Here is a 14,325-nt window from a genome sequence, read left to right as displayed (position 1 = left end):
TGACAAAATTAGTAGAAAAGAAATAAGTAAACATGTAAAAATGCAAGAATATAATTCTTGTTTGTTTGTTGAAATAAGTCCTCACATGATCTTAATAATTTGGATTGTAAAACCCACTGAGTTAGAACCAGTAACTTTTTCTACCTGTCCAAGTTCTTCATTGAGATTGGAAGTGCGGGCCATTGCAGCAGTGTCTGTAGGTTCATAGTGCATGTCTATGTCCTAAAGAAAAAAAAAAGTATATATATATTATATAGTGTATATACATGTATATAGTATATATTCTATATATATACTACATATATATATATTATATAGAATATATACTATATATATATTTTAAAATTAGTCTTCCATAACTTGTTACAAAAAATAAATAAATCTAGTATGTAAATAGAAAGATATACAACAGCAGACTGAACATAAAAATAAGATATCTACTTTGTGACTGCCATGTTGAAATAAACAGAGACACAAGAAGATCACTTCTAAGAATGCCTCAAAGAAATCAGATTTCCTCTTTAAAACAAGAATCTATATGACTAAGATTTTACAGGTAATAAAGAAGTAATCTGAGAATTAACAAAAAACTGTTAAACCCATGTATCTAAAATAGATTTGGCAATAAGCAGAAATACTTCATTGTAATACTTAGTGGGAAGTCAGTCTTAAATATTTTTAATGTATTTGCAACCAATCCTTTCTAAATAATATGATAAATATTCCTTGAGATAAATTTAATAGTACACAATGGTACTATTTACAGTACACTGTAAGTTTTCTTACAAAAAACAACAAAAAATACCAGAGTTTATTTTTAAATAAAATAAAAAATATTAAAACATTGCAAGAGTATGGCAGCGTAGTGCTACAAATTGTGGCAGACTAAATTCCCTATACCAACACCATATACACGCACACATAAAGATGATGTCTAAAATAGTAGAAGTCTATAGTCCTGGATTAAGATTAAATTGATTTAAAGACAACTAATCCCTTTTTTTTTAATGGGGGAAAAGATGACACCAAAATGATTTGTAGCTATTTTTTAAAAGATAAAAAGTCATTGGTTTTGTACAAAAAAAAACCAACAAATTACAGTGGTACAAAAAAAAAAAAAAAAAAAAAAAAAAAAGAGGGAAAAACACGAGCTAACTCAGAAGAAAGAAATGAAACTGGACAAAAATTCCACTTCCACTGGACTGTACTTTCTTCTGGTCATTCTGGTTGAAGGTCTGAGACCTCAGTATTAGTGAGAAAGTACAAAGCACTGGAAAAAGTTCTCCAAAAAGCTATACTGTATTTATATAAAAACACTAAATAAAGCTATATACCATGACCTTCTCTGATCCTAGTTATAATAAACTGCATACTTAAGTATTTACATTAAGAAATGTATACATAAACAACATCATTTAACTTGTAAATCATTTGGTTCTAGAAATCAATGTATATTATAAAAATATTTACCCAATTTATGAAATATGCTTGGATAAATTTAACAACTTCAAGTGTAACCAACAAACTGATTGGAATAAGATTATTGAAGAGAATGATAAAAGTCAAGAAATTCAATCCAAAGTTGCTCGCACCACCATCTGCCGAAAGACAAAGCAAATTAAAAAAAAAAACCAAAACACAACAACATTTAAGACCATCCTTAAAAGCATGTGTATATAGTACATTCAGTGTACTGTCTTAACTGCTAATTTTTATAATGTTTTACGTCTAAAAAGACACTTGAGAATGAATTATAATATCACTTGCCTATAAATACAACCTTGATAACAGTTAAGGGTTTCTATTAAGATAAAGTGGAGTTCTAATTTGGAGATTTTTGCTATCTTCCCCACTTTTTGAAAAGCAAACTTTCCAGCCTTTCCTAAATTTTAAGATAATAATCAAGGAATATCTATAGAAAGGAACCAAATTTTTTAAACTTTTTTTTAAGTGGGAAACAAGCAGAATGAAATTATTCTCCTTCTATCCACACACCTTTCTACTTCCTCCCCCAATAAAAACAACAAAGCTTTATGAAAAAGGTAAGTCCAAACCACAGGAAAAGGAGAGATGAAATTAGAGATTAATGAAACATTTTGAAGAATCAGAAATAAAAAAGCAGTTTTATGCTCCTTCTCCCTTTTAAAGTTTTAAGTAACACTAGTAGCTTGGAATTTAAAATTTATTTCCTAAAACTTATTGGAATACACAAATGCTATAGTATTTCTAGCTATTCTGGTGCTTTAACAGTGTCCAGAATACCAGACACTGTTAAGAATACTACAATAATCAGCAGTGTACTTAAAATACTTAAGTTTATAACAATGCCAACAACACTAAACTGATGATGCAAAACAAGACAAAAAAAAATAATTGTATTTGTAACTAAGAGAAAGCAACCTGCTTTGATTCCTTTAAAAGTAAGTCCTGCAGAATTCAGATGTCTTGACATGAAATGACAATTATAAAAAAGCAGTAGAGGAAAATAGCAATTTTCTGTGTAAGAATTTTAACAGCTTAAATGCCATCTGTTTCTGACCAAGTTAGAAGAGGCCCTGAGCAACCTGATCTAGTGAGTGGCCTTCCTGCCTAGGGCAGGGGGATTGGAACTGGATGGCTGATGAGGTTCATTCCAATCCAGGCCATTCTGTGATTCTATGCATCTACTGTGAGTAGTGCTGTCCATATATTATGTTAGATGAGATTGTTTTCTCTTTTAAGTTAGATGTGCCTGTTTTCTCTTTTTTTTTTAGGAGCAGCCCGCTAGGATCTGACTTTGGCAGCCAATACTTGGATTCTCATATAGTAAAACGTTATAAAGTCACAACATCATTTCCCAGGATAAGGGAATTTAAAAGTCACCGCAGCTTTAAATATAGACATCAGTAATAGTTGAAAACTGCTTCAGTCTGGTATCTAGGAAGTTGACTGTGTTAGTGGAATGCTGATACAGAACTTGCTGAGCTGCAGAGACGTAGAGGCTTGAACAACGAAGCTTTCCTTCCTGAGTTTAGCAGCAACTTACATTGCACAATCAGGTAAATTTAATATGTGCTGTGATATGACTACTAATGACTTTAGTAAACAATCAAAAAAGAAAAACTGATTAAAAAGAACAACACTACGTAAAGGATGGTAATCATCCACCTTTCCAAATATGAAAGATTTCAGGACAACTAAACAGTAAAACATTAATACATTATTTTACAGCTTACAATTTAGATCAAGATACCAGTCTCTTTCAGTATGCCTTCGATTCCATATAGCTGAACCAATAGAGCAGACCAAAGACATAGCGATAAGGATGCAGAATAAAATCAAAATCTGAATATTTGTAATTCGTTCCACATTAGACATTTTAAGAGGTGGACTTGTTGAATTCTGTAAGAGACAAAAAACAACAGTGGCTATTGAAATTAAAAGATGTACATACACACAGTTCTCATTCTCCAAATTTAGTGTTATTGCACTTATTTCTAAGCATTCTCCCAAATATATCATCATCATAAATGGCATAACTGTTTCACTCAAAGAAAGAAAGAAAGAAAGACAGAAAGAAAGAAAGAAAGAAAGAAAGTTTATAAACCCAGGAATTTGAGGTTTAGATTTGTGTCACAAGCACTTTAAACAATCACACAGAACACTCATAACACCAACAGCTAACAGTAAACATTTAAAATATATGTGCATATGTACATTCTATCAGAGCTATAGAAAACCATTGTGAATTAATACAATCTAACTTTCAAATTACTGCTTTACAAATCAGAAAAGCAATGAAACATGCATGACCAAACTGAAAACATTCTTTTTGCTCAACCAATTTTGATATTTCAAACATCACTAGGAAAACTAACTTCATAATTCAAAAATGTTTCTCTTCCCTTCTTATTTTGCAAATACAGTTTCACTTTATTTTCTAACAAGAATGCTTACCTTTGTACTTGAAAGAAAGCTCCACAAGGGGACAGTTTAGGAGCAGTCAAAAATAAAAAAAGATGAACAGGCAAACTATAATGATCCAATTTGCTAATAGAATAGTTTTCAAAAACATAAGTGACAAAAGAAAATCAACAAATATGCTTACTGGTGGAAAAACTACTCTGTGACTAAGCAACTGGTAACTGTAACAGCTCTAACAAGTAACTGCTTTGTTTTTATTGGTTTTACTTCATAAGAAAGATGCACTGTTACTGATATCTACTATATTCATTCTAGCTATGTTTTCTTAAAGATTTTTTTGTTCTATGAAACAGCAGTCTAAAAAGGTAACAAAACAGGTAATCAAAATAGGACCAAGTGACAAACCTGCATGAGTTTTGTGTCATGTCCTGTATAGACAACGATCCCATGAACCCACTGAGTATTTCTCAACTGAGCTCCTCGTAGAAGAATCTGATCAGATCCCAATGGAACAGTACTAGAAAGAAGCAGTTTTGTATTTTAGCATCAAAGAAATCAACGTCAATTAACAAATACAAAGAACAGTTGTTAAAAATTGTTAGCTTATTTCTCAAAATTTCAATGATTGTTGTAAATACAAAATCATTTGTAAATAGAACATCATTTTCAGAGTTAACTATTTTGGTATGCTGACTTAGAGAAAACCTGAGACTTTAGGGCAAGTTGTAGTAATATTACTTACCATTTAATTTTGACTATGGATGATAAAGATATGGTACCACTTAGAAAACACACTGAAACTACAAAGGTTATTTTCCCTCAGATTTAAGATTACAAAGTCTTTTCTAATTGTATGCCAAAACAAAACTACTCTTATAAAATTGGTTTTTCCAAAGTAGTTCTCAAATTAGGTTTCTCTGAATTCTCATCTTAATCCATTCTTCTAGTCAAACACATTCTCTTTGTCAACATGATTAACTATGTAAAATTTCCAGAACATTTTCTGCATATTCTTTAAACTGCAATTTTCCTGTGCTCTTCTTTTAGAATTGCACTAACTAAAGAGGAATAAAAAAAAATCATAAGATGTTGGAAATGTCCCACGGTCTTAAATGTAGACAACTGACTTTATTCATATACTGTAGGTCAGGTTTTCTTAAAATAAAGAAGTTTTAGATAATTATCAGTCTTTTCCTGGGATTATACATTTCCTATTTTTGGCCTTTTCTTTCTATAAAAACTAGCTACTAGTTCAGACCTGTCAATAGTGCTTTAGTGTTTGCCATTCTCACTTAGATCCACCGTCTTTAGAGTTCTTTGAAACCAACATGTTATTAGGAGAGCATATAAGCTGCTTAGAGACAGCAGCTATACCTCTGATATATAAGATATAAATTGAAGAAGCCATGAGATTTGGTAACACTTCTGGTAGCACAGAGAGCATACGGTCAGTCTCAGCAAGTTTCAGATAGTAATTTCTTCTGGACCCTCATGTCCCTTCTCTCTTTTCATACACAAGCTTTAAAGATGCAAAGACTGCAAGTAAAGAAAAAACAACACATTCTTCCTCTGCTAAAATTAACAGTGTCAATTATTAACAGAGTAAAGTTGTTTTTTGTAATAAGTTCTTGCAGAAATTAGGTAAGAACTTGTTCCAGAAAAAACAAAAAACAAAAAACAAACATGTTTGAATGCTTTCCCATATAAAGCAAACAAAGAACAAACTCTACCCCACCACAACGTACTGTCTAGGACATTACTGTGGAACATACTGAATGTTTAAGGAATCATTTGCCCCTCCCACTGAAGTGTTGAATGACATAACCATCAAAAACAGGGGATACTTCAAGGTGCATGTACGCCATCATAAAAAGAATCAGGGAAAAAATACAAAATATACAACATAATGAAATTGACTTGCTATCTAAATTTGAACTGTGTTCTTTTTGTATTTGTGGTGTATTCGTATCATGGTAAAATTAAAAGAAAATAAATTTCCTTTCAGGCATGAAAGGAACTGCTGGGGTCTGAATTATCCAATAATCATGAAGAGAGACTCCTGTTCTCAACAAAAATTGGTCTGCACTGTTTTTTGTTCATCCCTTGCTCTGATTCAGAGTCTTTTAGATCACCCATCAGCACAAAATCTAGACATTTAAATAATGGATTACATGTCATTCCAAAAATAACCAGGTTTTTCAGTCTATTAAGACTAACAGGAATTGAACAGATAAAAGATGAAAGGCATATAACCAAAAAAGTTATTACTAAGTTAACTACTGATAAATTGGAAACCTTTTCAAATATGGACCTTCTCTGAAATGCCAAAAGACTGTCTTTCCTTAAAGAGTCTGATGAGTTCTAAGATTCCTCCTGAGTTCTGAGACTGCTCTAAGTAAGACTCATGTGAGTTCTAAGACTGCCTTCAAACGGGTACCTCTTGTGACAGGAATTTATTCTCAAGGATCTGTTATTAGGAATACAATCAAAACAGAATGATGACTGCAGCCAGTTGTTTCCAGTAGAACTGGTGTACAGACCAAGACGATGAAGATTGACAGCAAGACAACCAGGAACATAGAAAGCCCTGATCTGCCAGGTGTCATGCTACTGACCATCACTGTGACTGCTCTGCTATGGCTTGCTGCTATGACTTGTCAGAGCTGTGCTATTTATTTACTCTGCTATTTACGCTGCTACAACTTGACAGAGCTCTCAGATCTGTATTTCATGGCTTCAGCCTTCTCAAAGCTGCTCCAGCTTATCTGATTCTTCTTTTATACTCTGTAACTAATGGTCCCTCTGCAACACACTTTGCTTATATTTAGTAAGGGATGTTCTCAGTCTCTTCAGCACACTATCCAGCCATATTAAGAGCTACTAACTAAGACAGTTTGAAAGCCTATATACCAAAGTGATTTTGTTATCATGCAGACTGCGTTTTGTTATACATGTATACAATTTCCTTAAAATAGCTTTCAAGAAAATGTTTATTTTAGGTCTGTCCTCATTTTTAACTTGTTCACTCCTCCTTCTCTGGGTCATTTGTTTAATCATAATTTCAAATTCATCCAGACTAAAGAACTTTTCTCCGTTCTCCCAATAACAGTCTTCATCTCCTCAAACCAGCTGACATGATTCTATATGTTTATGAGCATAACAAAGAGCTGCACCCCTTGCAGAAAGTTAACACACTAAAAAAAAGAAAAAAAAAAAAAAGAAAAAAAAAAAAGATACCAGGAAAACTATTTTGGCCTCTTTTAGTCTACAGATCAAGCCAAGAAGCCAAAAATTGTAGTAAGAGTTATAGAATCAGAGAATCACTTAGGTTGAAAAAGAAATCCAAGACCATCAAATCCAACTGTCAACTTAGCACTGCAAAGTCTATTACTAAATTACGCCTCTAAGACATCTGCATGTCTTCTGAACACCTCCAGGGACAGTGACTCAGTCAATATAGGGAGAAAGAGAACTCATCCCTGACTTGTCAGTTTGGAAATAAGGTCAGTGTCTGAAAAGAGTTACTTACCTGCAATTCTTTTTCACTGAAGGTAAGTATTATATTAGAACCACACTTCTGGAACTATTCTACTGCACAGGAACTATATTCTAAACTGAATTTCTCAAATGACAAATTGCTTGACCAGCAGATGGCATGCTCCTACACATTCTTGAGGCATAATAGCCATGAGCACATTTAATGTTTCTTTTTACTCAAATTTAAAATTAAATAATTCAATTAAAAATAAAAGCATGTTTTCTCCCTAGCCAGGGAGGAAGGACAGATGTGTGGATCTATTATAACTATTACCTTCAGAGAAGAATTACAGGTAAATGTTTTTCTCTTCTTAACGACAAGTACAGTGGAATTATAATAGATCCACACTCTTGCGACTGACAACTCCCGGAATGCATCTGTAAGAAATCAGTAAATAAAAAATGGAATATAAAAAAAAAAAGGTATTTAACAAATAGTTAGTAGTATATATATCAGTCTAAAAACAGAAACATGGATAATATTGCATATGGAGAAATAGGAAAACCTATTAAACTAGAAAAGTCTGAAGCACATACTACTTCAGTTCCCCTCCAAAAACATATTTTATATACACACGCAAATAAAAGAACAACAAAAACCCTACAACAACAAAAAATAAATAAGAAACTACCTATATTCAGCTTCAATAATAGAGACAGTCAAGAAATGAGACCCTTACAAAGTGAGTTACTAGCTATAAATCCCCAAACTATTAGAATTTGATTCATACTCCTCTATTATTGATATCTATTGGTTTCTGAAGGTCACCTAGTATAAAAAGTCAAATTGCAGACATCTGATTTTACCCCTGTAATCTTGTGAAGAATGAAGACTAGCACAGAATACATCAGAAATATTTTTTTTAACCTCTCTAGTCTTAACAGAATAAAGACTTCATAATTTATATTTTAACTTTAGTAGTTTAACAACATTTACGTATCTAGTGATAGATTGAATCTATTAAGATCTTTTCCTTTGCATTTACATACCCATGCCCATCCAGTCTGATGTTTCCAACAAAGTCATAGAGATGTCGGTTTGGGCTTTCACATTCAATTCTGCCTGAAAGTCTCATCAAGCTTTCTATGTCCTTTATATCTGATGTTAGAGGCAAACCCTGTAAACAAAATTCGTTTGTCATGACATTAAAAATCACTTTCCAATATAAAATTCTATGTATTATAAATCTGATATGGCAGCATTCCTACATGAATAGAATAGGACCACTACATTTTGCTGTCATATTGCTGGATGCTAGAGAGAGTAAAAAAAGTCACCTTGGTATCTTAAAATATCATGAAGATGACAGGGTCACAACCAATCATATAACTCAGCAAGAATGTCCCTGCACAGTCACTGCACACTCAGCCAAAAACTACCATCCCCTACCTGCTCCTCAAATGCAATACTGGCACTAGCAGCTTCTTTCTGCAGTGCTTCTCACTCTTTTATCCTCTAAAAACAAAGCAACAACTCAGACTACAAATCCACCTCTTCTCCCAAAGGAAATTCCCTGAAGTCCAAGAAATGACTTAGAAATAAGTATTCATTCCTTCTATTTAATGCATTGAACGAAAACATTTATGAGATAGCAATAACCAATAACTTTTTTAACTTCATCTATTAAAATCTCAGAGCCTTCTAAAATGAACATCAATGTTTTAAAATGTTTTATAAACAATAATAACTTAAAATATTGGTAATATTCTCAAAAATGAAATTCCTACCTGTCGAATTTTTAAGTTTGTCTCACCATCTAAATTAGATGTTTCGATGTAGCACATAGCTTGTGGTTCACTATTAAGAGAAAAAAATCCTTAAATTTATATTATAATGCCAAAATCCATGAACTTTCTTTAATCTTTTAATATCTATTTAGGCAATCAGCATTTTTTTTCCCCTTATCAAATCTTCAGAACTAGAATAATGTATAGTCAAATCTGTAAAACTACTACTAATACTTCACATTGTCAGAAAAGTTTGCCAAAAGTTATCATCTTATATCATAAAAATGCTGTATAGATTTTATTTATTTGTTCATTTTTAAGTTTTTACATGAGATTATACAAAGGTACAAATGAAGTGCAATCACAGTGCCTACTACTGCATGCAGCAGTAGGATAGATATGAACATTTTCTTGTAAAGGGTTTTCTTAAATAAAAGTTCATATTATGGGCTTTTTTTTTTTTTTTTTTTTAAGTTTTGAAATATATCCATTATTTCCATGCAATTTGAAAACTTTTTTTTTGGTGTGTAACACACAAAAGTGATCTCATGTGTTGCATAACACTAATAGATTTGAAAACATGTAACCATTATAGAGGTGATAACTAGGAAAAGAAAAAGAAGGACAAAATGACTTTTCTGCAAGTAGATGGTAAACAAGATCAGATCCATTCAGACTCCACTCAGCTCCCATCTTCTGGGCATAAGAACAGAGCACTTAATATTTATATTTGTGATATAAATTAAGATCCTGCAAAGGACCAGTTATCATGAAAAACCTTTACAACTTAGAAGAATTAATATTTACTCTCTATACCACTTTAAAGATAATATTTTTTTTTCCTTCTTTCTAGCAAGGAATTCAAAAATCAAGAGTTTTTTTGAGTTTGTTAATGCAACAGTGGCTACTGGTAAGTGACTTAACTTTATCCTCGAATCATTCTAAAACGGTGTCGGTTATTCAAACATTCAAACATAGTATTTTTGCAAAATGAAACCACTAAAATGTGCAAAATCATTATCATAAATTCCTCTTAGAAAGTATTTTCTTCTTGGCAAACTTTTCTAAAAATGTAAATAGCTTCTGTCTAGATTGTTTGGCTGGCATCACCTGTGTAAAACTACTACAATTCTAACATTCTAATTGGCAGTAAAGACGATATTTTTGTGGAGCACTTAAGAAAGACTAAAGCAGCAAAAACGTCTCAAGTGATACACATGCTTAATTATAATTACTTTAGCAGATAGCAGTGACCTCCAAAGTAAACAAATTGCAGTTAGATCAAGGCAGGCCCATTGATTTTTTAGGAAAAAAACAAAGTCCAGCAACAGCGTAGATGATAGCATAAAGCTGACATGTCTAAGAAACATGCATTTTGACACAGTACACAAGAACAATGCTGCTTTTGCCATTGCATGCGGCAGAGATTGTGCAACATTCATGTTTGTGCAGAGGGTCCTCTACCAGTCCTATCAATAATGAACTATATTCTTTTCTGAAAATGAGTTGGTATGAACGTGTCTGTTTTTAATTTGCTTTAATGAATTAGACATACTTATCCCAGTGTTTTACTGTGTATTTACTTAATGACAGCTTGTCTGATAAAATTTCATGGGGATAGTGTAAAAGTTTAAAAATAAGGTCTGAAACAAGTTCTCATTTCTTGGAATCTTACCACGTATTTACACTTTAAAGGATCTGCACTTTTATCAACTGAACCTTTTCTCATTTTATAAATGTGTGGGTTTTGTCCAAGAAAGATGGACAGTAAAGCAAAGATTATCAACATATCAGTGTTCTTCATATTTGGTATACGAGGACCCACATACACGTATCCTGTGCAACTAGTTTATTCTAACCTTGATGACAGGCTGATGAGATCAGCTGGGAGATGTTCCCCATTGGTCACTTTCACTACTTCCCCTACTGCCACCTACACATCCCAGTTTGAAAATGATTAGAACAGAAAAATAAGTGATAGGGGAAAACAAAACAAAACAAAAACAAATGGACAAAGACAAAAAGACAGAGTTTGAAATTATTATACAAACAATACATGTTAATTAAAACATCTGATGACAATTTTTTCAAAATCTATTTTAATCAGGTCAAAGAAGCAAAACAACTAAAATATTTCCATTTCTATTCTAGTGGATTGTTTTACTTTAAGGTACCAACTTTAAGCTGCAGAAAACATTTAACAGTACAAACAAAAAGCTGTTATTTCTGACCTGACAAAGTTTCTAGCCACACCATATGCTATCAAAAATAAGTACATAAAAACCATTAAGGTTTACACCAACATTTCCGAAGAGTCAGGCGACAAGAACCCTTCTAGTCAGCTTGCAGAAAATGATTTTGTATTTGGTTTCAGTTTTGTTATTTTCGATCTTCAGTGAACTTGCAAGAACAAAACAGAATTAAGTCTCAGTGGTTTGTGCCTTTCCACTGTAAAAAATAGCAGGATCTTAATTATCTTAGGAAACTGTAATTCTCCAGAAACTGCTATTATTGGTAAAAAGAACCAAATAATATTAGTTTGATATAAAACCAAGCCCACAGACTTGCATTGCTGCTGAAGCCTAAAATGCAAATGACTATCAATAAACACCTGCAAAGCAAAACTGATGAGACTGTCTGCTTGCAGAATGCAGGGCCTTGGGGAGACGAGAGCTGGAAAAGAAGAGCATGTGGTGGTACACACACAGAATTGCAGGTAATGTAGTAGCACAAGGTCGTCTCTTGGCAGGAGAGCTTCCACAGACCCCCAGTTACATAACTAAGGAAGATGTTTCAGCTGGAACAAAATGCCAGAACTGGACCCACAAAAGCAATCAGTATTAAAGAAATCACCTTTGCAAACTGGATCCTAGAAGAAAAGCTGGCTGGAAAATTCAAAGTGAATAAGTCATGGTTGGGATTGTTTGTTCTGACAAGAGTGAGGCAAAGCGAGGTGAAGCGAAGAGGTAACATTCCCAATAAGCCCAGTAGCAGCTAAGTATTATTTCAACTTATCAACGCAAGATACAGCATTCCCATCGAGGGATAAGGCTTGGAAAGGCAGCTTTGCAGATAGGTGGATTTTTCTATGTCTACAACTACAGCTGGAGAACACTGTAATGCAAATACCCTAAAAATTAGAAAGGGCAAAACAGGGAAGAAATCTAGGCAAAGAAACAAATGTAGGAGTTTACTCAGAAGGATTATAAAGAATGTGCTCTGAGAGGATGTAATCTGTTTTGCCTGCAAGACACTAGAGTTAGGATGAAAGAAGCTGTTATTAGGCCAAAATGTTCTTGCTGCATGGTATATGGTCTGTGAAGATCTTGGTGGAGTAGCACCACCAAAACTTATAAATGCTTCTCAAAATGCAGAAGTAAAAGCTTTATAGAGGCTATTGAATAGAAAAACATCTGAAGTAAACATTAATACTGAACAAAGACAGACTGGGGGAGAATTTACAGAATTATCTGGCAATTGTTTAACATGATAATAATAGAAAGGTTTCAAAACTACTACACTTAATTTTGAGATATTATGGAACATGACATAAATAATGTAGTATACACCACAATTTGTCACAGAAATGTGTAGGATTCTAACTTAATTAATTGTACCTATTCATTAACTTCTGTGGTGGATGGTTTACAACTAAGCCATAATTATACATATTACAATAATGCTGCCACTCATACCAGAAAAAGGTAGCTATCATTGCATAGTAAACATTGAGTACTAAATCAAAATACAATTGATCCTATTTAGATAATCTTAAAGCAAATAAAAAAAAGAAAAAATCTTAGAACATATTGTCAATTGACCTGATTAAATAGATGTTGAAAAATGTTCATCTTCCACATAGTAAGATGTGGATTTCTTAAATAAAACTGTCCAAGGAAATGATGATAAACAACCTCTGATCCATGTAAAAACAGTTATATTACACACTATACATTAAGTCTTGCTTTCAGTGCTGAAATTATTCAAAAAATATCTTAATGAATAAAGTGATTGTTCAGCTCAAAGACAAAGCCAGTTTGATGATTCATTTTTTATGTTCATGTTTTGTTTTTTTCCCCTCTGATTCAACTACCAAACGGGTGACTGTATCTATTAAACAAATTTCTGTTGTCCGCAATATATTCATTTCAATTTAAATATAAGATACAATTTGTTATGTACATATCAAAAACCCAGCCTGGTAAAATACAGAATTTGATGTCCAAGTTTTAGACAAATCAACCTTTTTTGCACTACACTCAGTAACAAAATAACATACTTCTTTTTTTTTTTTTTTTGTAGAAAAAAATGAATGGTAAACAGAATGGCAGCGTAGTTTTAGAACTGCAATTGACACAACTTAATGAAATACTGCCTGAAATGATAAATTCCCAAATGAAAGATTATACTCAAAAGAAGCAGGATTTTTGTTTATTCCTTATTTCCTTGGAGCAATCACAAACAAATAAATAAATAAATAAATAAATGCAGGGTAGAGAAACCAGCCTCTACACTATAAGCATCAGTGGGCATCTCTACCTTGATGAGAGCAGTACAGTGTCAGCAGGTATATACTCTTTGCCTTTTATTATAACTATATCTCCAACATCTACCTGAAAGAAAACTGGGAATTGGTTAATGGTCTCAAACAAAATATGTTATCCCTTTGTTTTAAGCATAGTAAATATTTACCTTGCTGAATTGCTAGAAAGACTGTTAGAAGTTTAAAACACTTCCAGAGAAGCCTATAGGCATCAGGCATTCAAAGCCTTTGAATTACTTGGAAATCTCTTCAATAGGCCTTATCTTGCTGTTGCCAATTCATTTTTTTTTATTTTGTTAGTTATTGTAATAAATATATCTAATATTTAGAATACTTAAGTTGAGTTAAAGATCAAATTAATCTATAGTGCTAATGCTATAGCCCTTACCCTGGTTTCCATAAAGGTTTCATCAGAATTTTTACCTGAATCTTATCTCCAAATTATTGTGGATCAAATTTTTGTTCAATTTTTCAGGTTTGGAAACCAACAAAACCAAGAGACTAGATGGAAAGCTTAGTATTTACTCCCTGAAAGTTACCTTTAACAGTCCCCTCCTCTAATTACTACTTAACAGCCTTTCTTATGCTTTAAGCTGAAGTAATTAAGTAATTCT

The 14,325-nt window shown here is 32.7% G+C and overlaps 1 protein-coding gene across 1 annotated transcript in view; it reads right to left on the bottom strand.

Moving 5' to 3' along the window:
• ATP8A1 (ATPase phospholipid transporting 8A1) overlaps nucleotides 1-14,325 on the bottom strand; it is a 111,786-nt gene that overhangs the window by 79,474 nt on the left and 17,987 nt on the right. Inside the window, exons 7-13 of the mRNA XM_032186790.1 lie at nucleotides 13,708-13,781; nucleotides 9,169-9,238; nucleotides 8,431-8,558; nucleotides 4,309-4,420; nucleotides 3,216-3,381; nucleotides 1,471-1,598; nucleotides 145-222 (exon numbers count right to left, since the gene is read on the bottom strand). Coding sequence (XP_032042681.1) covers nucleotides 145-222; nucleotides 1,471-1,598; nucleotides 3,216-3,381; nucleotides 4,309-4,420; nucleotides 8,431-8,558; nucleotides 9,169-9,238; nucleotides 13,708-13,781 — 756 coding nt within the window. The remainder of the gene's footprint in view (nucleotides 1-144; nucleotides 223-1,470; nucleotides 1,599-3,215; nucleotides 3,382-4,308; nucleotides 4,421-8,430; nucleotides 8,559-9,168; nucleotides 9,239-13,707; nucleotides 13,782-14,325) is intronic.

The sequence above is a fragment of the Aythya fuligula genome, chromosome 4, assembly GCF_009819795.1.
Source record: "Aythya fuligula isolate bAytFul2 chromosome 4, bAytFul2.pri, whole genome shotgun sequence".
NCBI classification, from domain to species: Eukaryota; Metazoa; Chordata; class Aves; order Anseriformes; family Anatidae; genus Aythya; species Aythya fuligula.
Note: the sequence above shows the minus strand (reverse complement) of the source record. Positions and strands in the feature narration are given on the sequence as shown.